At 48.5% G+C, this 27,572-nt stretch overlaps 1 protein-coding gene across 3 annotated transcripts in view; it reads right to left on the bottom strand.

The window, feature by feature from the left end:
• The window catches only part of pdzrn3b (PDZ domain containing RING finger 3b), a 103,065-nt gene that overhangs the window by 12,989 nt on the left and 62,504 nt on the right, over window positions 1-27,572 (bottom strand). Inside the window, exon 1 of one of the 3 annotated variants that reach the window (XM_076267958.1) lies at window positions 11,852-11,968. The exons of the other annotated variants lie outside the window; for them this stretch is intronic. Within the exon in view, the coding sequence (XP_076124073.1) occupies window positions 11,852-11,920 (69 nt within the window). The 5' untranslated portion in view covers window positions 11,921-11,968. Of the gene's footprint in view, window positions 1-11,851; window positions 11,969-27,572 lie in introns of those variants that run through there. 3 annotated transcript variants of the gene reach the window in all.

The raw sequence follows: 27,572 nt of genomic DNA, 5'->3' as shown, positions 1-27,572 counted from the left end.
TACCTGAGGTTACAGTCTCTCTGTGACTGCCTATTCTGACCTCCACACCACACACACACACACAGAACACACATACAGACACAGACACACACACACGTACACATACAAACACAGACACACATCCAGACACGCAAACACACACACAGAGACACAGACACACACATCCAGACACAGACACACATAAACACAGACACAGACACACACACACACACACACACATACAGAATCCCCCCCCCCACACACACAAACATCCAAGTTAAAGGATTAATTTTCTGATAAACTGCATTTCGCTGATGCATTTTCTAGTTCATATCAGTCATTCACAAGCTGCAGCAGTGGCCTACTAACAGCAATGAGTGACAGCCACGTCCACAACACGTCCATTCTGCTATCTACTCGGGGCTAACCTTGTGCTGGGGGAAGGCAATGAATAGAAGCATGAATTTGATAAAAACATTCACCGCGTCTGGCACCATTACCCTTTCGCAAAAGCAACATTCCTCATTTTCAGAACATGGGATTGAACCGAGAGATGCATATGCTTATGGGGAAGTCGGGGGGTGGGAATCACTCTGCCTTAACTCTGAAGAGGTTGTGTGCGCTCTCCACTAATAACCAAAAAGGATTAATCCTAATCTAGGCTGCAGGCATAATTGGATCATCTAAAATGGGCTCGCCCCTCTTTCCACATTTGAGCCATCAAAAACTTAGCCTCCCCAAAAAAGTAATAGCTTTCAAGATTTGAAGAAAATTTGCATCAAATAATTGCAACGCCGAGCACTCGTAATGAGAGCGGGGCTGGAGTTTGGAGCGAGTCCCTGATTTAGGGAAATGATGTGAGAAAAAGTTACGTGAAGGCGAAACGAACAATATGCCATATCCTCCTCACACATTACTGACACTACTGCCATACCATTCCCCTGGGGTGTGTAATAGTGTGTAATATCCTCCTGCTCTTGTATCACTGAAAACACATTCCACTCCACACACATCTCATACACAATGTGTTTGTCTATATCAGTGTATTCAACAGAGAGTAGTACACACTTCTCTCTCTTCATTCTCTATGTCTCTCTCTCTTTGTCTCTCTTTCTCTTTGTCTCTCTTTTTCTCTCTCTCTCTCTCTCTCTCTGTCTCCCTTTTTCTCTCTCTCTCTCTCTTTGTCTCTCTTTTTCTCTCTCTCTCTCTCTCTCTTTGTCTCTCTCTCCTCTGGAGAAGCCACAGAGCGCAGGATTCCCACAGCTCGGCGAGAGGCAGTGACCCACTGACAAAAGCACCGGAGAGTTCCACCTCGGCGCACTTGCTGAAGGCTTCCCAAACCCTTACCAGAGGAGGAGGAAGAGGGGGAAGGGGGGAGTCCCAACATGCCTTGTTACCCCACACCCCACCCCACCTCAGCCCCCCTCACCCAACTCCACCTCCCCTGGCGCCCCCATTCAACCGGTTCACCTCTGACACGGCCCATGGCTGGAGCCGTGCTGCTTCCACAAACACTGAAGGAGCTCCTCCCAGCAGGACGGAGCTGCGGCCCTCCAGCAGCCTGGCCTGCCTCTGCCCACAGCACAGCAGGGACAACGGACCGCTCTGCCCACAGCACAGCAGGGCCAACGGACCGCTCTCCCACAGCACAGCAGGGCCAACGGACCGCTCTCCCAGAACCGGCCTTCAGCGCAGCGCGTCCCTGGCTCCTCAACACAATGATGGGATGGTGGGGGGTGGAGGGTGGCTGATGTCTCTTTTTGTAAAACCCACTGGAGTAGTCTTTCTAAAGACTAGAAAAAGAATGGGCATTCACAAGTTAGTAAGCACTCTAGGGAGCATCCACAGTCTGCAACCCTCAGATACTCAACTAAAGAACCACCACAGCCTGACTATCACCACCAGGCATAACCTCTGCATGCTTCACACAGAGGGATGTCTTTGTACCAAGCCAATTTGTCCTTTCATAGCACACGTACCAAAAGTCTGACCTGCTGCAAACTAACATATCTATATCTATATTTATATAATTATATTACTTTTTCTGCTGTAAGTGCATGTTGTGTATGATGTCTGTATGCTACGGAGACCTTGAATTTCCCCCTTGGGTATCAATAAAGTATCTATCTATCTACATGTATCTATCTATCTATCTATCTATCTATCTATCTATCTATCTATCTATCTATCTATCTATCTCTCTGTCTATCGTGAAGCACAATAGATAGACACCAGTGTTGCGCGGGTTTGGTCACAAGCGGCCCGCGGTCGCCCGATATTTTAATCAACCCGACCGCAACTCGGACCGCGAATATTAATTAGGACAAAATTATACCCGACCCGCGATCCGACCCGCTTATTTACAAAATGTGTGCTTTTGGTTATAGGCTGCATGCAGTGTGACAGTAGGCCATTACTGTAAAAACAAACTAATTTATTTACGAAACTTGATGCAGTAGAACTACACGCAGTAAGCATGCAGGACATAATGTTTGCGCAGGAGAAAGAATGAGAATAAGAGCGCAAGCACGCACGCAACGCACAAAGAATAAGAACACTAGGATAAGATTTGAAGGCCATGGACATACATCTTTCTTTCGAAAACAGAAATGGTGAGGCGAGGTAGGCAAGAGAGATACATTGCTGGTCAAAACGTTAGCGTAAGAACTGGTTTATAATGCTGAATGAAACACAAAGCTTTACTAAAGCACATCCACTGTTTAAAGTCACAAACACAATGAACTAAGGTAACTTTTATGCATGCGCGAACCTATACATACCGGTAGATATGGCTGTGTAGTCTGTGCCATAACATTTATTCCTGCAGGCTGCCCGTTTTGGCTGTCATACTTTTAAATGGCTTCGCAAGAAGTAGGCCTAGACCATAACCATAGCCTATATCGCTTTTCCTGAAGGGGTGTCTTTATTATTTTAACTCGCGTCTTGCTTCTTTACTGTTGACTTTACTGTATTGATGCTTTACTGTATTGATGCTAGCTTTCTCGTGATATTTTAAGTAGGCCTATTTGTAGAAAATATATATTTAATTAATTTTAACTGACCCGCCCGCAAATGACCCGAATATCATTAAAATATTTTGTTTATGACTCATAACTGCGGGTGACCGCGGTCATCCGCGGGCGACCGCTTAATTTCGGGCAGACCGCGCAACACTGATAGACACCACTATAGATTAGATAGACCTGCTTCATTAACAACAACAAAATAATTTAGTCTGTTTAAAGGTACACAGATTTCAACTTGCTTTGTGCTGCTGACTGAGACAGTCAGTGGATCTGTGCATAATCTGAGTGCAACTCCACCACCAAAAATAGAGAAACAAAAGACAAAAAAAAAACAACACAGCCTTTCATTTTGCTAAAAAGAGCTGGAAAATCCTGCACAACTCAAGTCTATAAATGTCCATTCTGTGGGCCTCAGATGTCACAAATTCTCTCCTCTCCTCTCCCTTCCTCCCTCTTTCTCTCCTCTCCTCCTTTCTCTCTTCCTCCCTTTCTCTCATCTCCTTTATGGCCCAGTACACTTCTCAGAGCCAATTCTTCAAAGCCTGGGTCTCTTTTTCCCTCCCATCCTGGAGAAGAGAATGGAGAGAGAGAGAGAGAGGAGTGGAAAGCCCTGCGGCGCTGGGGAGAGAGACGAGGCTCCGTTGGGGCTTATTCTCCGCCAGCTCGGGCAGATTTGAGAGGCACAAACGGTGTGTCTCAATGTGGGTGAGATCAGTTTGGGCACGCCGTTAATCCTGCCTTTATTTCACCATTTTAACAGTCCTGACAGGAAAAGAAAATGAAGAAAGAACAGAGAGAGAGAAAAAGAGAGAAAGAGGAAGGAAGGAAAAGAAACTGTCAGACTGTCTATTAGAGCCCTGTGAAGGTCTTTGCGCTATTCTTCTGCGGGGGGGGGGGTCTTGGAGGGGAAAGCCCTCTTCCGAGTTGAGGCTAGAGACGGCTCTCCCCTTGGCAGGCTAATAAACAGGGAGGCCCCTGGATGCCGCCGCGTGTTGTTGTCTCAGCGTGGATTACGGCATGAACAGTGAGCCTCTAATGCCAGCTGAGCACGACCGCCTGGAAAAGACGCCGCTGTTTACTCTCGACTTAATCTTATTTAAGCGAGGCCCCGTTCTGCTAGACACGGCCAATCAATACCGCGCTAGTCTCGCTTTGCTCTCCTGCCTCTCTCTCTCTCTCTCTCTCTCTCTCGTTTTCCTCTGCTCACGTGCAGTCTGTCTTAATGAGAGGCCCTTCAGGTGTTCATCAAGTTCCTTAAAAAAGAACTCAGCTTTCCCACACTCTAATGAGTACATGGACAATGCTGTTTGCCAGTCTGCAGCAGTTGAAAGCTCGACGTCCCTTGAGTGGAGTGTTGTGAGGCTGAGAAAAAGGAAAAGAAAATGAACCATCTTCATAACTAGGTTATGAAAAAAGCTAGTGGGTCCTGTTGTTCGAGAGATGTGCAAATGCATTAACCAGATATCAAAATAAACAAAGACTACAGACCCACTTTGGATATAAATAGATATGAAAGTTAGCCAGCTAAGTCAGCTTTTTGACTTTCTCTCTTCAGTCACCTGGGGAGGGTTGGTCACGTGAGCAGAGATCAGAATATTAGTGTGCCGATACAGACGCGGAAGAGAGAGAGAGACACAGACAGACTAGACAGGCTAGCTGTCAGCGCCACTCAGCCCTCAACAATGAAGACGTCTCAATCCCGTCCACCCACTGAGCAGAGCCAGACAGACAGACACTCGAGTGGGGATGGCCTCTGCTGAGAGGGCTTATCTGTGTGGGGCTCTGAGATCCTATTTCAGGCGCAGTATGACGTTTCTCTTCCTTGTCCACTTTATATGCCACCATTTGACCACTCCTCAGTCCTTCCTCATCCACTTTATATGCCACCATTTGACCACTCCTCAGTCCGTCCACCTCTCTCTCCCTTTTCTTCCCCTTCCTGACTCCTCGCCTCTTTCATGAAGATGCGCCGTGATATGATTTGAATAAAAAAGAGAGAGATCACCGAGCCAACAGCTGCTGTGTGTGGTGTGTGTGTGTGTGTGTGGGTGTGTGTGTGTGTGTGTGTGTGTGTGTGTGTGTGTGTGTGTGTGTGTGTGTGTGTGTGGGTGTGTGTGTGTGTGTGTGTGTGTGTGTGTGTGTGTATGTGCGTGTGTGTCTGCACGTGTCATACAGTGCGTGTTCAATATGTCGTCCATCGCTGGACACAGAAGGTCCGGTCAGACCTGTGGATTGATATGACACAGGGGACAGCAACTACCCCAGGACCCTCTCCAGCAACAGCCCGACAGTGACGGACACAACTGGTCAGCCCCGGGCGACCAGCAGGGGATTTCACCACCCATCTCATCGGTCACGCTTCCCCTCGCACCGGTCACCCTCCCACACACCTCACTCTCTGTATTAACTGATCCCACTGTGCCACGGGGCTGTGTGTGTGTGTGTGTGTGTGTGTGTGTGTGTGTGTGGGGGGGGGGTTAACGGAGGCCATCTCTGACCGATGCATGGTCCTCGACTCACAGGAGGATAATGAGGAGTAATGACTTGTCCGCCATCTGCATTTGAATGACCCTGCGACTCGGTGCGCTTTAATAAGTGCTTAAAGACCCTTATATTTGCCATGGGGGGTGAGTGAGGATGTTTTATTCATGGCCCAGCCGAGGCACTGGGGACATGGGCTGGCATTCACAGGGGACACGTGTTCACAGGCCATTCGCTCTGTTCATCTTGTCGCATCATTTGCTGAGGGAATCGTGCGGACCCTCCTGAGAGAGCAGTGAATCTTTATCCCCCCAGATGAATGTCTTCATTGTGACATTTTGCCATTGCGGTTAATGGATACGTCTACTGGAAAACACAAGATATTAACAACACAACAATGCGCTTCACTCTGAAAGGAAATGAGGTTTAAAATTGCTGTGGTTGTTGAGCTCAAAACTTAAACGCAAAACTCGTCTCGGAACACCTAAGAGCTATCGAGGGACAAGTCAGTCACTGCTGAAGCTTCACAAAAGACTTTTCACAAAAGCACATTTAGTATGCAATTTCACTAAACCTATAAAAGCCTTTCTTTGATATGTTTGTCAGCTCATTAGCTGAACAATTTTCTCAACACTGACAACTATACAAACAACCGCAACGAGGGAAGGAAGTGGGCCTTTAATCTAACAACACTCAGATGCCACAGGTTATCCGATTGCTATTTTGGGAAAGCACTGATCATTCTAAATCAAATCTAAACCACTATCGCCACAAGATGATTGGCTCAGGTATGTCTAGGTCTTGTGTTTAGGGAACATGAGAGAATACCAATAACGTGCGGCCTTTCAAGTCATGATGTCACTTTAGTTTACTTTAGTTTTGTACACTCATCCTCATCAATCCTATAACTGCACAGAGACTGCATGTGTGTGAGTTAAACCATTCAGGGACTTCATCCTTATGTTTGCCAAGGGTGCGACTCTATACTGAATACACAGCACATGTGTGTGTGTTTACAGTATGTAACACACTGTGTCTGTGTAAACAATACATACATCGGTCATGTTTTGTCTGTTTGTGGGGTAGTGACTCTACCCCCCCACCCCCGTGTCGGTCACGCGAGCAGACGAGGGGGGTGGTGGTGGTGGGGGGGATGGGGGGTTGTGGCCGGCGCTGGAGGAGGCTCCCTGGCGGTGTTGGCAGCTAACCACCTGCTCTGGTGCTGAGCAGATGTGCAGACGCACCACCAGGACCAACCTGCCTCTTGTTAAGCCGGGAGAGCTGCCTTGGGCCCCCTTCCTTTCCCTTCTCTACCCCCACCCACACGACCCCCACCCCCCGCCCCCGTCGTGCAAACAGCTTTGTTTTTACAACCCCGCCTCTGTCAAGCCTCATTAGGAAGCCGGGGCGAGAGTGCCAGAGTGCGGGGGGGTCCCGGCTGTCTGTCAGGTCTGCTCCGCCCTGCCGGCGAGTCTGTCAGTCAGATGAGTACCGACACCCCCCCCCCCCCCCCTCTCTCTGAGCTGACAAGCTCCAACCGATGTCACTCTGATGTATTTACATATACAGTGTCCTACACACACACAAACACACACACACACACACACACACACACACACACAGACACAGACACATGGAGTGAATTATGGAGTAGTTTGGGAGACTGAGTTAGAGTTTAGGGAATCAGAGGGAGAACATTAAAAAAACACCTGTCTGCAGTAACGCAGGAACTTATAAAGTGTGCAGCTGTCTTGTTTGGTTCCTGTTGTTTGTTGGTCTTACTTTGCTCTGTGATCAACTACCAGGCTGCATCACCAGGTGTAGTAGTGCGGGAGGGAGGTGTTGACTGCCAGTGACCGTCCCCAGTGAGTCCTTGGCCAGCGTGGTCACTTCACTGGTCCGCTCTAATGAAGCAGAGAGAGCCACAGGCCGGCGCCAGCGGCATTATGGGAGAGGACTCACAGAGAGATTAAGTCCTGTGTCACTGTCAAACAACCCGTCCTTTTTCTCTTTCTCTCTCCCTCCCTCATTCTCTCTCTCTCTCTCCCTCATTCTCTCCCTCTCTCTCGCTCTCTCTTTCTCTCCCCCCTCCCTCATTCTCCCTCTCTCTCTCCCTCTCTCATTCTCTCTCTCTCCCTCATTCTCTCCCTCGCTTTCTCTCTCATTCTCTCCCTCTCCCTCTCTCTCTCTCTCTCTCTCCTTCTCTTTCCTTCAGCTCTCTACAACACAGGCCCCCTTGAGAAAAAAACAACCCTGAAGGGCTTCTTGTCGCTGTATGGTGCATACCTTCCTGTCTTTGAACTTAGAAGTCGGACCTTTTTTTTTTTTTTTTTTTAATGGTCGCTTGGTTAGGTGGGTCGGGGGAGTTTACGCCGAGGCGCTTGCACAGCGGGGCCTTCTCTGGGATTTAATTACGGCAAGCCGAGGGGAAAATAAGGCCCTTCTCCAGCCCCCTGGCCTTTACCCCACCTGCTAATACGCTTCCCCCCTCCGAGTGGCTTTTAGAGGGGCTTGCTTTATTGAAATCGATGGACGCTAACTGGACGGCTATTTTCAAACATTAGAGGATTTAGAGGGGCTGAAGCATTGCCTAAGCATATCACAAAGGGGCTTGGAATTGCCTAAGCTGTCCTTTATGATGTATGCCTCTGTTTTGACGCGTTTTTATTGGGTGGAAAACTCTGACCATTCTCAAAGTATTGCTACCAGGGTATCGCGTTGGCTTATCGGCACAAGATAAAAAAATCCCACACTGACCCAAACCCAACATGATAAAGTCTCTGTGTGTGTGTGTACGTGTGTGTGTGTAAGATGGAGTGGCGTTAGTAATAAAGGGTGGTAAACAGACATCAGTGTGTGTGAAATCAGCTGGCTGACCCTCTAATGAAGAGAAATCTGCTTGCATTATCTGTGTTTGAAGTAGGGCCAATCCCTAATCCTCACTTCATCCACCAGGCACACACTCCAGACACACACACACACTCCGCTCCTGCCCAGAGCAAGCGGCCACACCGCCCCCCCAAAAATATCCCAGACTGCCTTGGGCCAAGCGTGGGTGGATGTGCCACGCGCCCTGAGCACCACAGCAGATGCTAATGTGACCTCTCGCGTGGGCATGTGACCTTGCAAACACTGTAGACACATGCATGGTGGAGGTGTGGGTGGTGTGTGTGTGTGTGTGTGTGTGTGTGTGTGTGTGTGTGTGTGTGTGTGTGTGTGTGGCTGTCTACCCGACACATGGGAAAGTGCGGGGCTATGAAAAGAAGAGGCGCTGGATCGCTTTCACACTTCAAATGAGCGCTCAGCCAGTTGATTAAGCTCTGGCGCCACACAGCTCCAGCTCCGCACTTTAATTGGACATGACCTCAGTGGTGGCCCAGGGCCCACGCTCTATCTCCTTCTCCCTCCCTCCCTCCCTCCTTCCATCCCTCTCTCCCTTGCTCTCTCTCCATCCATCTCTCACTCCCTTATGTCAATCACCATGAATAATAATAATAATTAAAAAAAACGTTTGCTGGACAATGACAGAGCTCATCTTCCTACATTAATAGGCCTCTGGGCTGTGTGAACCACAAAGGCCCTCATTGTCCAGGCAGTTCAGGTACATGCTAATGACCTGGAGATAACAGCTTGTCTCTCCCAGGCCCAGCCTCTTGGACAAGCGCTCAGAATGGCCGCACTGTTCCACTGCCTCAACACAAGAAAGCATGGGGGAGGACTGCTTTTATTAAGCATGCTTAATCATACGGCTCATCTTTCATTTTGGCAATGTCACATTGAGATACAACCTAATCTCCTATCTACATACACTGTGTGTGTGTGTGTGTGTGTGTGTGTGTGTGTTTCTTTAAGGGAACTCTCTCTCTCTCTCCCTCTCTATCAGTCCAGACATGAGCAACTGAATCAGGTGAATCCCAAGTGAGGGCTATTTTCTTTCCCTGGCCACAGGGATCAGAGGTTGGTGCAGGATCACGTCTGAGTTTGATCTGTGATGACGAATGAGGATCCATGTTAAACAAGCTGGACTGCCTTTGCCTGCTGATCTGAACCTGTGCCTGGTCAAGTGCTGCTACTGCTACCGGTAGGATTAATTGGCAGTGACAAACCAGGGAGAGAGAGAGAGAGCGAGAGAGAGAGAGAGAGAGAGAGAGAGAGAGAGTGCCATTAGACAGTCAGCAGGGTTCCGTCAGCTCGCAGCCTGCCAATCAGAGATAATTGACAGGCAGCAGGACAGTCCTAGTGTGGTAAACGGAAGAGTTGGACAAAGAGATGTCTGTCTCTGTTCATCATCACCGCCCCCCAATCTCCCACCCCACCCCCAACCTCACCCATGACATTTATTCTCCTCTTTTTTTATTCCATTTCTTTTAAAGGACACAGGACATCTGATTAGTGCAATCCACCTGCTTAATGATGCTGTATCAAACACACACACACACACACACACACACACACACACACACACACACACACACACACACACACACACACACACACAGAGAGAGTATCAAAGAGTGTTTAGCATTACAAAATAGACGTCCACTGATACAGCCCTCAGTGGCAGTGACAGCGACTGGCCCCAAACCCTTTTAGTCTTCTCTTAAAAACACACCCCTGTGTGATCAAAGGGCTGGCGGCAGGAGCCGACACAATGGCCAGAGTGGGCCTGTCATGGCGGGGGCTAATGTGAAGGAACAGCTCCGGCCCTCAGTAATGAGGGGGATGAGTGCTGCTAGTGCTCATTAGCTTGGCTTAATTCAGACAGCGACCAGCACGCGCTCTTCAGCCAAAATGACCCCCACCCGCACCTGGCTGCTCTGTGGACACACAATGCACAGCGGCCAGTGGCCGTTTTTCTAACTGAAGTTAAGAAAATGCCATGTGGTGATGTTATGCTGTCCACTTTCAGCATGTAAATTCACACAAACACTTCTCTTTTAAGCTGGATCGTCTCGGGCTGATGGGCTCCAGTAGTGTAAGGCAGATTAAAACGATGGCGGCAATCTTGTTAAAACACGAGCCGCAATCCACTCGCTGGTGTTTGTAAATCCAATTCAGATTACGGGAGATAACAGAGACAGGCTGCGGCGATGGATCAACAAGAGACAGAGGGTGAGGACATGGTTAAACAATGACTGAGGCAAATCACCAGAGGCTCCCCCTTCTGGCCACTCACAAAACAGCACAATGGCATCTGGCACTTGCTCTTTCAGTGCCTTCTGTCAACACTCAAGACGGGGCAGTAAAAACAAACAGTCATTATGAAACGAATGGCAGGGAACTAATGCCAAGTCAAGATACGCGTCATACTAGTGCACACAAATGCATGCATATGTATGGAACACATACACATGCTAAACAATACAACACAACACAACACAACACAACACAACACGTGAACACAAAATGTGTACATCAAGAGATATGCTCTAGAAAACAACTAGAGAAGACATAACGTTCATCAGAGGACATCTAGATTTTAAGAAAGGCATCTACTTACATCCCCACTAACTCAGATTAATTTAATCATGTCACTTAGCCTCTGGGCATTCAGGATCATTGGGATACAAGGCAACAAGGAATTGAATACTTCCTGCTGTAAAAGCCTGATAATTATTCAAAACAGTTACGCTCTAGTTAAGTTGTGAACAATTTGCTGAAATGTATGGAATACTTTATAATCTAACTACATGCACTTAAAATAAAGTATTTCACATCAGTACAACTGCTTGTAGAGGGACACATGAACAGCACAATAGTAAAGAGCTTAGCCAGACTAAATAATAACAATAAAAACTTTCACAAAATGTGGGTGTGATCCCTTTCTTAAAAATAACCTAAAGTTCTAAAAGTCTAAAAAACCTAAAAGTCAAATTGAAGTGACCAAAGAGGCACAGTCAGCATTTAGTGGACAATGAGGATCTGCCCACAACAGAGACATGGAGTCTTCCAAGAGTGCTCCGTGAATTCCCAAAGCACCTTCACAAACACTTCATAAAAATGTCCAGCAAACTTTCCACAAGCTCTTCACAAACTCTCCTCCAGAGTTTGGCCAAACAACACAATCACTTCCACTTCTCTTCAACTTCGAAAACCCCATAGCAGACAAAACAAAAATCCCCTCAGCAGATGACATTAACACACCACTTTAGACTGCACACCAAAACACGGCACACTGTGCACAAGTCTCATGACTCTAAGAGGTACTCAAACATGTGAGAAAGAAAAACAAAGGCTGAGAGACACTTTTAGGACGCCAGCCTGTAATGAGAACACAGAACAAACAGAAGCTCTATCCTCCCAAACAGCGAGGTCAGTCCCGCGAGCAGGACAGCTGGCACGCGAGCGACACCGGGCAACCGTACCTGACAGACTTCATAGAGTAGTTTGTATTGCTCCTCAGGCTTCTGGAGGGTACAGAGGCTGCATCCCATGGTGACCAAACCCTCAGCATCCAGTCCTTCCCTCAGGCAAGGCAGTCAAGAGTGATGGAGAGAAGGAGGGAACCACAGAGGTAGAGAGGGAGAGAGAGAGGGAGGGAGAGAGAGAGGGAGAGAGAGAGAGAGAGAGAGAGAGAGAGAGGGGTTGTCTGTGTCCACTCTGAGCTGGCTCACATGTGTCCGCTACTGAGCCCGTTCCACTCTTGTCCACTCCTCTGCACTCCCCACTGCTCTGCCTGAGCAAATGGGTTTATCTTCCAGGGGGGGGGGAGGAGGATTTACTTGGAGCCTGAAGCCTGGCACACTCCAGCAGGAGCGGTTGAGTGTGTGTGTGTGTGTATGTGTGTGTGTGTGTGCATGTGTGCGTGTGTGTGTGCTCCCACGATGGTCAGCCTGTCCCCTTCTCACTCACTTTCCTCCTCCCTCAGACGAGCGTCTCTGTTCCACTCCAGCTGCCCGGGCCAGCCACGCTGCACGGCTTATATACTCCCACTCATGAATATTAAGCAGGCCTGTTGAATATGCATGAGGGGGCTTCCTCAAAGGAAAGGGAGAAGGGAGAAGTGAGCGTAGACAGGGGCTGTGAGAGCGCAGTGGAAGCCGGCCCGAGTTGAACCAATTAACCAATCGTTACAAGCATTGTGTGGCAGAGACAAAAGTGTATGACTCTCCGTCAGAACAAAACAAATGATTTTTTTGATTCCTTTATCTTACAATAAGAAAAAAAGACAAGAAAGAGCCTCATTATTAAACCAAAAAAACAAGAAACCTATTTCATGTACACTGGCCTCCGTTTCATGTACACTATCCGAGTCCGTATCGCGAAAAAAGGGGACAGTTTACGAGTGAAGGACTCCGTAAAGGGGGGAAAAAGGGATTCTCGAAGCTTTCGTCGGCCCGATTGCTTTACAATGTCCACTAATCAGTGGGCCCTGGGCCAAGCCCAGTTAGAATGCGTGGACGGAACCTCATGGGCAGCCTGCGACCCGAGAGCGCAGCAAGCCGAGCGGGTGATGGGAAGTGACATGCGATTCTCCGCGGCTGTTTCCCATCCGCGTTGGAGTCCCTCGGTCACTAAGATGCCCTCTTGCTGCGCCACGGCGCGACAAAAGAAGCGGCTCTGGCGGTGACGACGACGGTGGCGGTGGCGACCTGGCATCGGCCCGCCACCACCACTCTGGTGCCACGCAGCCAACCAAACGCAAATGCCAATTAGCGGGAGCGGGCGTCGGATGGCATCGCTTGTTAGAGCCCAAGCAGGAGGAAAGAAAACACTGGTCACCACAAATTGCTGTCCCCCCCACCATCCTCCTTCCCTTCTGTGTGCATCGGACATCCCTATTTCAGGCCACAGCTTGTGCGTCACTGCTTGACGCTGGGCCATGGTCCAGTTTGCTAGCTATGGCGGCTACAATTGAAAAATTCATAACCAAAACCAACAAGGGGACAGTGGTCAGAAATTTGACCCACAGCGCTAGTTGCGCACTACATTGCTCACTGCACTGAAACGCATGATGTGCTTGTAGCGTGACAGGAGTTTCATTACAGCTCCGGGAGAAAAGCCGCCGCCGCCGCTAACCCACACGACGGCCTGCCAAAGACATCAGCTCGGGACCGAATTCCAGCCCCAGCGCTCTACCCAGAGGTTATCACTTGAGGAAATATTATTTCAGATGCGGGCTTAGCGGGCCTCCACCTAGTCTGCTCTCCGAGGTCCCTCTCGCTCTTTGGCCCCTCACGGGGACGCCAGCGGCTGGGCGGGGCCAGACAGGAAGTGAGGCCTCGCATACCTGTGTGCGTTCCCTCGCCTGATGGCTCCCCAGAGGCCGAGCGCTGCTGTTGTTCCAGCGACGCCGGGATGGACGGTGGATTTTTCACCTCTGACCAGACGTTTCCACACCGATCCGTATCGGCGCTGAGAATCCTGCCACATCCTGTTGTCGCTGGGTAGAACATTGCGAATGGAAGGGAAACTCAACATTTGCCGCAAGGCTCCTAGATCACAATCCCACAGCTATCCTCACCAGTTTTCGATCATTATTTCCTGAATGGATCGCTCAAAGCTTTTGCCACAGATAGCCATCTTCATTCCCACGACTCTGGCGTGAAAAATCGTGCAGCATCACCTGAGATCCTGACATCACGTGATCGCGTGGAGGGGAGGCCCTGGAAACATATGTGGTTTCTACAACCATAGCTCTTCAGTGATGGCTTCCCCAGGCCTTCTTGCTTACCCTGGTCCCAATGGCCCAAAGTCTGTCTGAGGCTCTGCCTGAATCAGCAGCCGGGATTAGTGTCTGAGCTCCCCCCCCCCTGCTCATCTTGCCATCATACAGAGATCATTTAATAACTGAGCCGAACCGCTTCCATTCATTAGACGCTCCCTTCAAACAGAAACTAGAGCCAGGAAAGAGCACCATGAGAAGTAAATCCACAAAGGCCTTAAAAGAGATTTGGCAGCACATCTCAAAATATCGCAATCTTGCTTCGGGATATATTTACGGCGTGTGTGTGTCGGTTTCATGTGGCTCACAAACACAAACTGATTTATTCTCACGCAAGCGCAAAAACAGATCCGATGTGGTCACATCGGCACATTCGTCAAATGAACGTCCTCAGCCCGCAGAGTTCAGGGACCCCGGTTCGTTTCAGGCGAGGAATCCTCAAGTGTGTGATTAACAGCCTGGCTTACAGCACGCTACCAAACAACAGCAACAGTTCCCCTAGCCAAGGAAGGAGATGCGCTGCTGAGGTCCTCCATTGATGCTCTCTCTTCGGGAGACACAGATGAGCAATGATGTCATACTAGGGTGTCGCTGACTAATGAAAGACTAATGAAAGCGCTAGTGTGTGTGTGTGTGGGGGGGGTTGGGGGGTTGGGGGGTTTGGTGAGTGGAGGCCGTATGAAGTAATGGGGGTGGTGGCGGGAAGGTCACTGTCATGGCTGTCTTTAATCAACAGGGAGACCAGCTCGATGCCCACTGAGCCCAGAACAGCCCCCCCCCCAACACACACACAAACCTCCCTCCCCCACCCCAAGCCCAGGCACAACACACACACACCCCACCCCAAGCCTAGCCAGATCATTCATATTCATCCCAACGCATTCCCAATGGACCAGCTTAACCAGTTGTCTCCTCTTCTGGCCTTAAAGCTGCTGCAACAGATGGACCAGCAGCTCTCTCTCTCTCTCTCCCTCTCTCTCCCCCCTCCCTTCCTCCCTCAAGTTACACATGCTCTTTCTACTTATCTTTTTATCATAGTCTTCAAGTGCAGACATTCAACGTTACCCTGCCAGGAGGAAAAACCATTATCCTAGTCCTGGCATCTAAAATGTTTTCTACATTGCTGTGTAAGCACTGTTAGCACAGCCTTCAACACTGTCAAATGTCATCTTCAGCTTTCCCAGAGCATGAGATGGGCTTGTGGGAGCTGCGTTTTGTTTGTCAAAGAAAAAAAAGGTTACAGGAGAAATAACGACACATAAAGAATTGATCTCCTCTTTAACCAGTGCCTCTGTGTGGCACCCTGGGTGAGCGTCCCGTGTTAATAGAGGTGTGACCTCGGCATTTCGCTCCTGGGGCAGTGAAAATGTCACTCACCATCACTCTCCACTTGGGACGGTTTAGGGGCCGGCGAGGCAAACGGGAGAAAAAGGAAACAAAGTTATGGAAAGGGCTCTCTGATCTCAATCAAACTTTTACAGCTGGGTCAGATCAAAGAGCACGGGGCCTGATTAAACCGGCCGGGCGGGCGGATGGAGACGTGACGGAGCTGGACGAACCACAGACGATAAGACACGGGAACTCACGTCAGTGCACGCACCTCGTAATGTACAAAACAGATAGTATGGGCAGAGAGAGAGAGAGAGAAAGAGAGAGTAGAGAGTAGAGAGAGAGAGAGAGAGAGAGAGTAGAGAGAGAAGGGGGCGGGACAGAGGGAGAGGAAGAGAGGGAGAGAGAAATACAACACATCTAAAGTCACTTGTTTAGGGATGATGTGCTTAGTGTCAGTTCAATTCAATTCAATTCAATTCAATTCAATTCAATTCAATTCAATTCAATTCAATGAGCTTTATTGGCATGACTGTAAGTGTTACAATGTTGCCAAAGCAGTAGTTATGTCAGTTCTCCCTCCATCTGTCATCAGCCTGTCTGCTGAGGAGGATAAGATACTGTAGGTGCAACGTTAAACTCTTGATGGTCTGCTCTGCTCTGGTCACTAAGAGCACAGGCATTGCTCAGCTTCCCGAGGTCTGGACGTCCCTCTGGGGACATGATAGCATGACTGTGGGGTTAGAACACCTGATTTACTTCTAGAGAATGGGGAGAGCATGAGGGAGGGAGGGAGGGAAGGAGATAGAGAGAGATTAGAAGAGAAATGAGAAGTCAGGACAACACAGAGAGACGGTGTGGTGAGTGTATTCACAGGAACAAGACCCTCTGCATAATTTATCAGGACATCTGTCAGATACAAGCTTGTGTTTATCTCTGCATGCACTGATATGGCCACCTACCTCCCATGGAACACACACACACACACACACACACACACACACACACACACACACACACACACACACACACATCCTCCCACATAAATGCTGCCAAGAGACTGAAGGGGAAATGTCAGAAAAGCAAGACATGCTCATTAGAGGGACAGATTTAACAGCACATCAGGCTGAATGAATCAATTCATTTGTGGATTTGCTTTTGTGTGTGGAGCGAGAGCTGTAGTCCCACGAGTGTATTTAGCCAAAGCGAGAGAGACATCAATAGAAAATGAGGATGAAGAAGGGCGGGGGGGGGAGGGGGGGGCAGAAACTCACATACACACGCACATGCACGCACGGACGCATACACACACACACACACACATAGCCGGTGCGGTAAGATAGCGGGCTACAAAGGATAATGGTGCGATAATGGACTTTCACACACCCTGGAACACACACATACATCTGAGATTGTATTTATTTCTGTGTGTGTGTGTGTGTTTGTGGGCAAACAAACAGCTAGCTCCCTTTTTAAGGCTCGGCGCAGCACATCCAGGGACGGTACCAGAGGAGCCACTGATGCCATATCTCTTATTCCAGAGCCACACACACACACACACACACACACACACACACACACACACACACACACACACACACACACACACACACACACACACACACACACACACACACACACACAAACACACACACAAACACACCTCCCCCTCTGTATCCCATCCATGCCAGAAACAGATTGAAAGGAAAGCAAATGGCAGCTCCAGTGTTGCTCTTCATGCTGTCTGTGTACGAGGATCAGACAGGGCAGAACAGAAAAGCAATCCAGCCCTGCAGTTTGGTATCAGTCTGAAGACAGAACCGAACAAAGTGGAAGAGACGCTGGAAGACATCAGAGGTGAAGGTGCAGTGAAGACAGGCACACACTGAATCAATCTCTGGCCACAGGAGCTGCAGAGCACACAACAGACAAAGTACAGCGCATGCACACACACGTACACTCACACACACTCACACACACACACATGCACACGCACACGCACAAACACACACGCACAAACACACACAGACGCAAGATGTCACCAGTGTTGCTGCTTTAAAGTCTGTTTGAGCAGCCCATGCCAAGATAATGCTGGCTGTAAGGTGTGGGTGGTGAGAACAAGTGTGTGTGTGTGTGTGTGTGTGAGTACTGTTTGTGTGTGTGTGTTTCTCTCTAAATACACTACCACTGGCGATTACAAGAGTGAGAAACCCAGAAAGAGAGACTGAAAGATGGAGAGAGGGATGAAAAAAAAAAAATTGAAGTGATGTAGAAGAGAAAGAGAGCGAGAAGTGAGGAGCGAGAGCAAGATTGCTCAGGGGCATAAACAGTGCGGTCTGCACTGACAGATCTAATATGTCCTCGGCTCTGGCCAGGCGCCAGCGCACAGATGACAACCTCCGCTGTGCCCAGAGCTGAATAAATGGGCATAATAAGGGCAGTAAAGTGGACACCTAACCTTTGCTGGCCGCCGTGGAGCCAGGCCCAGCACAACACAAGCGTGGGCCAGGCGAGGGCCCCTCATAAAAAACTATTTACGCTTCATTATCCAAATGCCAGCACATTCCTGCAGCAGGTAAATCGGCCTGCTTGTCAACAGGGTTATTAGGTGGGATATTAAGACCCTGCTTCACCTTTCAGACGGGGGGCTGCTGAACGTGCTGGGAGTCGGCAACGAGAGGAGAGGAGAGGGGAGGAGAGAGGAGGAGAAGAGGAGGAGAGAGGAGGAGAGAGGAGAGGAAAAAGGAGAAGAGAGGAGGAGAGAGGAGAGGAGAGGAGAGGAAAGAGGAGAAGAGGAGAGAGGAGGAGAGAGGAGAGGAGAGGAAAGAGGAGAAGAGAGGAGAGAGGAGGAGAGAGGAGATGAGAAGAGAGGAGAGAAGAGAGGAGGAGAGAGGAGAGGAGAGGAGAGAGGAGATGAGAAGAGATGAGAGAGGAGGAGAGAGGAGGAAAGAGGAGAGGAGAGAGGAGATGAGAAGAGAGGAGGAGAGAGGAGAGGAGAGAGGAGAGAAAAGAGAAAGAGGAGGCAAGAGGAGAGAGGAGAGGGGAAGAGAGGGTACACAGACACATGCACACTTACATATTACATCCTTACCTCTAGGATGAATTGTATCTACAGTACTGTATGCTCTTAATTATTACATACACACATGTTCCCTCCGCTACAAGACACACACACACACACACACACACACACACAAACACACACACAAACACACACACAAAGCTATCTATATAGTCTATGCACACACACCCTAACAGGCAACACAACCCGGACACACCGAACATACACACAACTCTTACATCTGGGATAAAATGATTAGGCCTATGTGGGTTCTTCTTTCTGAGAATGTGGGAATGTTCCCAGATGGATTGAGAGGGAGGAGAGAGCATCCTGACAAACTCAGGCGGCACCAGAGTGACTGTCTGGGCCTCCAAGCAGCCTTCATGTCTGTGGCATAAAGAACATATCAGTAAATCACATTAGGGGAAAGTGCTTTCAAATGAAGAAAGACATGGTGTGGGTGAGTCTGAGGGTCTGTAGGCATGTACTATATGCTATGCAACAGTGTGTGTGCATAAGTGTGCGTACAATGATGCCTGTGTGTGTGTGTGTGTGTGTGTGTGTGTGTGTGTGTGTGTGTGTGTGTGAGTGAGTGAGAGTGTGTGTGTGTATGTGCAGTATGTATGAGAGAGACAGAAAAAAACTCATTAATGGGCGACTGACAAAGAGGAGCACAGCAGCAAACAACTTAACAAAATAAGGGAATTCCTGATGATTAAGTAAATAAATAAATAAATAAATAAATAAATAAATAAATAAATAAATAAATAGAGATAAAACCCTACATGTGCCGGCACTGAACACGAACCAGCTCAAGAGCTCAGCATCCGCTGTGACCACCAGACTGACCAGTCATCGCTAACCCTCCGTGGACCTGATCTGCCCAGGCAGGGATTTCCTGGCATGATGGTGGCACCATGACGGGTCACTGTGGAGCAGTGGGCACCGCTGTGCCAACCCCGCTGTGCCAGCGCTGCCGCGAGCCCGTGGCCGGCGGTCTCAGATGCCCATTTTGACCTCGCTATGAATCACACAGCTGCAGGCCCAGGGGCCACACCGTAAGAGCAATAGCACCAGGCTGCATGCCTCCACAGGATCAGCAGCTCGTCATGGCAACACACACGCACACACACGCACGCACGCACGCGCGCACACGCACACACCACACACATGCGCGCGCACACACACACACACACACACACACGCACACGCACACACACGCACACACACACACACACACAAACACACACACACAGAAACAAACTTTACCTTCATAAAAAAACATAATTGTACAGTTCCAGCTAAAAGCATTGCCTGGGTTCTGTCACTCTGGTTCTGTCTGATGTACATCTAAATAGTATCCCAATTGCAAATCACTTATTTACTACACCATACCCATGATCTAATGTCTGAATACATTTGCCATCCCTGAATACTAGAAAAGTCCATCTGTTAGATGGAACTTGAGGATGTGACAGAGATGTAGGCAGTGACCATCATCATCTTTGTTTCATTTCGCTATCTTGCCCTCTCTCTCTCTCTCTCTCTCTCTCTCTCTCTCTCTTCAGTAAAGATAGCATCTCTCCCATTTGCTGAAGGCAATGCAAACCTTGTTAGGAGATAAGTCAATTCAATCAGCTCCATCCGGAGCATCAAAGTCCAATTTATCACATTGCCGTTGCACTCCCACCACACACACACACACATACACACACACACACACACACACACACACACACACACACACACACACACACACACACACACACACACACAGACACAAACACAGACACACACACTCAACACCCCACTGGCCCTGCAGTACCACCTCCCCTACACTCACATATGAAAGCTCTCGCTGCTCATAGCCTGAGGGGGCTAATCCAGTTAGCGGATATGAGAAATACATTTGTAGCCGTCGACATTATTGAGCGTTTTCAATCTCCCTTCTGTGCTGTGGCCGGTCGATGTGTCAATCAAAGCGCACGCCAATGTTAAACATGCATTCGGGGCATCTAAACGCTCCTGGGAAAAGGCAGAGTGGAGGAGAGGGAGAGGAGGTTAACACTATAATGTGATTGGCGTAGACTTTCAGCCAGACATATGTTTCTGTTCTCACCACATAAAAACATGGATAAGTTGCAAAAGCGTATACATATGCCTATGTGGTTAAATGGTAGTTTGTAAAAATGGTGAATTGTTTAAATAATGGATTGAAAAAGGATAAACATGTCCTTAAATAGGGATACCACATGCATTTATATAAATATCTATACGTTCTTAAATAGGGATACTACACACGTTACTAAACATATCTACAGGTTCTTAAATAGGGATACTACATGCGTTTATATAAATATCTACACGTTCCTTTGTCTCTTTTTGCCAGTCAACAAATCAGCATATTGGGAAATGAGGAGAAAATGACTCGAAAACAGTCTCTCCATTATTGGGTATGTCTCGTTCTATGGAAGACCCTGTTATTAGCAGAAAGAGCACTCTCACAGTTCCAGGGAAGTGCAACGATGTTTGTTTGAAGATAATTCAGCACCCCCCCACCCCCACACACAGAGGGGGGTAGCCTTTGGAAATTGGGATGTGTGCGTGCTATTCAAAGACCCTGGGCCTGTAATCTTCATCCAATTCGAACTTCATTCTGTGCCGAAGCACGCCGCAAAGCTGACATTACAGCCGGAACAATTGGCACAGTGTCGAAGACCGGAGCCCATTAAGACAGAGAGAGAGAGATGGAGAGAGAGAGAGGGAGAGGGGAAGAAATGGAGGGAGAGTGAAAAAGGGAATGAGCATCTCAAACATCTTGTCTCTTAAACAAAGAAAGAGGATGGTGGGTGGGGACAGAAGAGAAAGTGACAGAAGCTGCTTTCAGACATACAGTAGGTGGAATTCCGCATGTTCTGCGAATATCAAGCCGTTGGGCCGTATATCTGAACAACATATGCCGAAATTTGGAACTCTGAACTTAGGTCGGCTCTTACACTACTCCCCTCCTAGTATTTCGGATGGACATTATGTAAATGAGCTCAAAGATCTGCATATTACGCGGAGGACATGTCTGAAAACAGTTAGAGTGCCACCACCTCAGCATATCCCAGCCTGGAGAATATCTCTCTCATTCTCTCTCTTTCTTTCTCTCTCTCTCTCTCATACACACACACCTCTACAGTAAAATGAAGGGAGTCAGGTGGAATCATGTACACCTTGGGCGTGTACCTTTACACAGCAAACATTCCATCTGTTTAAATTAACAACAGTAGCCAAACGTTTGGGTGAAGTATCTGTATGCCTGAGGACAACGTTATGCAGGATGTACAGGCGCCATTCATAGTTCAAATAGGCCACAAGCTCATTCTGAATACACAGACACAAACACACACACACACACACACACACACACACAAGTAGGTCAACTATACAGTGAGATGTGATGATGTCATTCAGTTCCCCAGACAATCTGTCCCCCAATGTAAACAATATCCAAATCAGGCAGCCATTCACATGGGTATGAAAAAACCCACAACTTTCAAAACCGTGATATAACAAAACACACGCATAATATTGCCACAACCTATTAGCGGATATAATATAGATGGTTATTGGATAATACATGGCTTTTCTATGGGGCCAGATAACACTTACACGCAATTTTCAGCAATGGAGACAATGTCTCATGAACACAAAGGAGCAGGTCTCTGACCCATCACTGCTCTCTGAGTCAGCACTCATCTACCCCACCACCCCCCCTCCTCCTCACTCAGTCACTCAGTTACCCAGTTAGACTGTCTGTTTAGCCCTGGAAACAGAGGGAGAGAAAATACACGGGTGGATAGAGGGAGAGAGATGGAGGAGAAAGAGGGAAGAGAGGGAGGAGAGGGAGAGATAGAGCAGAGAGAGAGAGAGAGAGAGAGAGAGGAGAGGGACAGGAGGAGGAAGAGATAGAGGAGAGGGAGAGAAAGAAAGAGGGATGAGAGGGAGAAAAGAGAGAGTGAGGGAAGAGAGGATGAGTGGAAGGAAGAGAGAGAGAGAGAGAGAGAGACAGAGAGATACAGAGAGAGGAGAGGGACAAAAGGAGGAAGAGATAGAGGAGAGGGAGAGAAAGAAAGAGAGAGGAGAGAGAGGAAAAGAGAGAGTGAGGCAAGAGAGGATGAGTGGGTGGAAAAGAGGGAGAGGATAGAATCTGGGCCGAAGTGCTCACCTAATGTAGAGATTACATGCACAAAGAGGAGATTACAGTATGAGCTGCCTTACGGGACTACACATGCACATCCTCAGCCCAGGAGCACTGAATCCCCTGATTAGGACACAAGGGGGGCGGGGGGGGGTGCAATCACCTAAAAGCCCCTGGCAGCCCAGAGCTGGAGCTGCAGCACACCGTCTCTGTCCCCAGCGACCCCCCTTGAGACTGCTACAGCTCTCAGGGGTCAGGCCACAGGTAGAGCCTCTAACCCACATGCTGCTGTGAGCATCTCTACTGGAGCTGGTCCTCCCTCACATGGCTATTATGTTCCCGCAGTCCCACTCCCTCTGCACGCAAAAGGCAAAACTGTGTTGTAATTCAATAGAGGACACAAAAGAGGTAGCGGGATCAGTGTGTATGTCTATGTGTGTGTGTGTGTGTGTGTGTGTGTGTGTGGGGGGGGGGGGGGTTAGTTGGGGGATCAGCAGTCCTCCTGTCATTGTTGTGCATTGCGGGTGATTGACAGGGGCCAACTGAGCAACTCTCTCTGGGACCAGCGGGCCAGTGAATGCTTACTGTGTAGCTGTCAGTCAAACGCTGACCCAGGGGAGCCCGGCAGGCGAGAGGGCTGACTATGAGGTCATCGGGGAGGGAGGCGAGGTGGGGACCACAACCACGGACGTCAGCCGTCGCTCACAGGCCACACTCCATACTGGACAACAGCCACATCCACCACTCCACAGGCACGGTCACCTACTGCTTCAGCAACTGTACTCCAGCTCTGTGACCCACGATGGATATTTGACATGGTACCTGTTCCAGTGTATGCTCTTACGCAGTGTTTCCCAAAGTCTGGGTCGCAGGAGAATTTATTTGGGTCGCCAGCCCAGCACAGTTTATGTTGTGTTATAGGTCTAACTGATACCCTTTGTCATTTGATACCAGGAAAGTTAACAGTTTTCTATTGGGATGTAGTTTGTTAACTACCACAGTTACGGTTTTGTCATAAAAGCTCATAAAACTGGCGCATGAAACTGGGGGACGAACGCATCGCAGAGGGGGAGCCAGAGCATGGATATCTACCTCTCAAAATGAAACCGTTCTGTGGGGCGCCTGCCATGACCTGTACCTCGCAGTTGCAAACTTCAAGGGACATGAATCCGCCTATTTGCACGAACATTAACAGATACCAGCTCCTCAACTTTACCGATTAAAATCTAGTGACCGTGCTGTCAACTAAAGCAGACATCCATAGACCGGATAAGGATATTCAATTTGCATGTAGATAGTTTCGATTGTAGATGCAATCTTTAAAGTTAATAGCAACCTCCTCACATTCTTATTTCTGATTTAAAATGCACAACAGTGCATTATATTAGGCTACAATTTAAATAGACATTTTAAACACTATTTCTCTCGTTTTCTACCTCGCGAACTCCAAAGTAAAGGCGCATTCTTCCGGCTATTGCCCAAAAGCCTCTTGTTCTGATATAACGACTATATAATATAATACAACAATACAATATAACGACTTGAGTTATTTGCTGTTTACATCGGAATTGACGTCCACAGTGTTATGGACCCATTTGTCTGCAACACAACGTAGCCTACAAATTTTTTTTTAGAAATACAGAAACAGCTTTACTATGCTGACGAATGCGCAACATGCGAGAATTTCCCCAAACTCTCGGATGTGCATTAAAACGTATCTTTTCAGTAGTCATTTCCAACTTTTCACGCTGATGGTGCTCAAAATGCAACACTACCGTGTTCAAAGCAGGATCTATCTATCTAGATACTATAGCAATGTATGGTTGGGGAAGGCATAGAAAAGTTGAAGAACCTGTGGCCTAAAACAGTGTTGGTGGTTGCAGGGTAGATTTGAAGTGAAATGGGTCGCGATGGTCTGTCATTTTTAAAAAGTGGGTCGCCAGAAAAAAAGTTTGGGAAACACTGCTCTTACGTACATCTGTTTTGGCTCTTGGGTTGCCTGTGTGGCCTTCTGACCAACATACAGATAATGTCATTTGTCATACAAAGCTGTGGCATTAAGGATAATAATAGCAGCATAACGGATGACAAACAGAGCGTGGTTTGCAAAGGCTTACAAGTGCCAACTGACACAAACATGTCTGACAGGTGGGAGCGGCGACGTCCCCAATCTGCTGTAGCTGTAGTAGCAGCGTTTTAAATCCCCGGTTTGATTTCCGTGTGCTCGAGAGGGTAAGGGTTCACTCGGGCTTAAGATGGCACTGCCCGCTGCACGGGCGTGGCCCAAGAATGCCCCTGCCCCAGCTGTGCCCTCTCTCAGGCGAGCTGCATCCCTCCTCACAAATACCCCCTCACCCCCACCCCCTGCCCCCGCCCGCATCAATGGAGCTCTGGATGGATTAGGAGAGTTACCGTTCCCTTACACAACGTTACTGTAGGAGACTTTATAGGGATTACAGAGCCTCTTCAAAGCTTTGTTTTGTTTAACTATGGAGTGGCATGACTGAAATCCAGCTGTCCAAGAAAAGGGCCTATTTATTGTTAGAGACTGTGTGGCATTCTGGATGAGCGCTCGGGGCACTTGGGTAAGATGTGTTTGATCATAATCCTTTACTGATCACACCATACACAGTGATAGTGATGTCACCTGATGTCTCCTTGGTTCACTGTGTTCACTCTCCTTTTCACTGTCAACATTCATGGTGTGTGTGTGTGTGTGTGTGTGTGTGTGTGTGTGTCTGTGTGTGTGTGTGTGTGCGTGTGTGTGTGTGTGTGTGTGTGTGTGTGTGTGTGTGTGTGTGTGTGTCTGTGTGTATTAGTTGTGCCATCAACTCAAATGTGTCTTTTCTTCTGGTAACCTAACATGAACACCAGCCTGAGTTAGGGGATAAGACTTGTCAGCACCACACAAAGTTGAGAGAGAGAGACAACTCTGCATCCAGAAACACACACCCTCAGTTCACACGCCAAGTTCAGAGAGTTCTGTCCAAAAAGCAAGCTCAAAGCTGTTTGTACTGAAAGTATGTTAATGGCGTGCGGATTAAACTCTCTCACAACACTGTCCAACGCAAGACATAGTAAACCATAATCTGACCTTATGAAACCTTCTTAGAAAGCAGCGTAATAAATGCATATTTTATTTCCCCTGACTCAGATACCAACCAGCACAGTCATGATTGATGTGTGTTATCATAAATGTAAGATGTGTGTGTTATGAATAAACAATGTGTTATCATGAATGAAAGATGTGTGTTATGAATGAACGATGTGTTATCATGAATGAAAGATGTAGTCAGTATCATATATCACAGTGGGTAGAGGATGCTCCCTGTTGGAGCCCACTGACTACATCGGTTATCAATAGGTTAAGACATGATGTCATTACGCTGGTGACTACCTGCAGGGCCAGACCATAATAATACACATGTGAGTAGTGAGGCTGAGGTTAGCAGTCTACTGATGAAAGGGGGAGGGAGAGAGGGAGAGAGAGAGAAAGAGAGAGAGAGAAAATGGGGTAGCGAGAGATATGGAGAGAGAGAGTGTGTGCTCATAAAATGTTGAGTGAGAGTCTGTTCATAAAAAAATGGCATGTGCAATTATTTAATCAGAGCAGTGAGTGCAGAACTGCAGACAGGTGCCCCTGATTAAGCACTTGCCGCGTCTGTGACACAAGTCTGTGGCACAAGTCTGTGGCACAAAACATGACATCCCTCTCTCCTTCTCTCCCTCTCTCATCACTCTATCCTTCTCTCCTTCTCTCCTTCTCTCATCACTCTATCCGCCTCGCTCTGTAGGTGTGCAGTGGTCTGTGGCCGCGACGGGGAGTCATTAGTGCTCCCGAGAGAGACTCACGCCCCAATCAGTGCTGACCTGCAGTTGGGCTCTGGGCTGACGAGGCCTCATTAACCCCCCCTGCACCCCCACCCCCCCCCACATCTCCTCCCCCTACCGTCCCGTCCCCACGCCGGCCCCCCAGCACTTTGATGCCTTCATGCCTGAGCAAGCTACAGGTCCTAATGAGGTGGACAGGTGAGGCGAGAAACTCGCCGGCCATGACGCGCCAGCGTCTCCACAGCTGACAGACACACACACACACACACACACACACACAGCGCAGAGGACACGGTGGTACAACGTGAGAAACCGTACACACTCAGAATACATGTTCAGACAGCTGGAATAACAGTCCCCAAAAACCACAGTAGGGAGTGAGAGAGAGAGGGAGAGAAAAAGTAAGAGAGAGAGAGAGAGAGAGAGTGAATAGAAGACAAAGGAAGAGATAGTGCCACAGGGTGAAGAGAAGAGAGGTTTTTAAAACAGCATTCATTGGCACATTGTTCTACAACTTCCTTAATACCAAAGAGCATCTCAAAGACAATGCGTGTCTATAGGAGGGAACAGGAGGGGAAGGACAACAATAAGCAACAACACGTGGAGACAGTGTGATGAAGATGGATAGATACAGAGAGATCCAGGGGGGAGGAGGCAGAGTGAAAGGAAGAGAGATTGTTCCATGTTCTTTATTTTGGCAACCCTCTTTTCCTTGAAATTGCCCGTCGTGTATTGAATGGAACAGTGGGGGTGAAAGCAGAGAGTAGTGGGAGTTTTTCTTTGTGAGAGTGGAGCATCATGGCCTCCATGTCCGCGGACATGGCTGCGGTGGCGAGGGGACGGTGGCCCTCCTAGGGGCACTCAGAACTCTCAGTGTGGCCCTGGACGCTACCGCTATGCCCGAAGATACACACACATGCGACCCACACACCGCACTCCATCTGAAGGAGCCTGAGTCGTCGTCCCCACCCCCCTCAAGCCCAAACAATGACCACAAGTGAGCCTTAGCCAGGC

The sequence above is a fragment of the Alosa pseudoharengus genome, unplaced genomic scaffold, assembly GCF_046254945.1.
Source record: "Alosa pseudoharengus isolate Yale_2024_CS ecotype anadromous, Long Island Sound unplaced genomic scaffold, YU_APseudo_1.1 YU_APseudo_1.1_scf_5, whole genome shotgun sequence".
Classification (NCBI taxonomy): domain Eukaryota; kingdom Metazoa; phylum Chordata; class Actinopteri; order Clupeiformes; family Clupeidae; genus Alosa; species Alosa pseudoharengus.
Note: the sequence above shows the minus strand (reverse complement) of the source record. Positions and strands in the feature narration are given on the sequence as shown.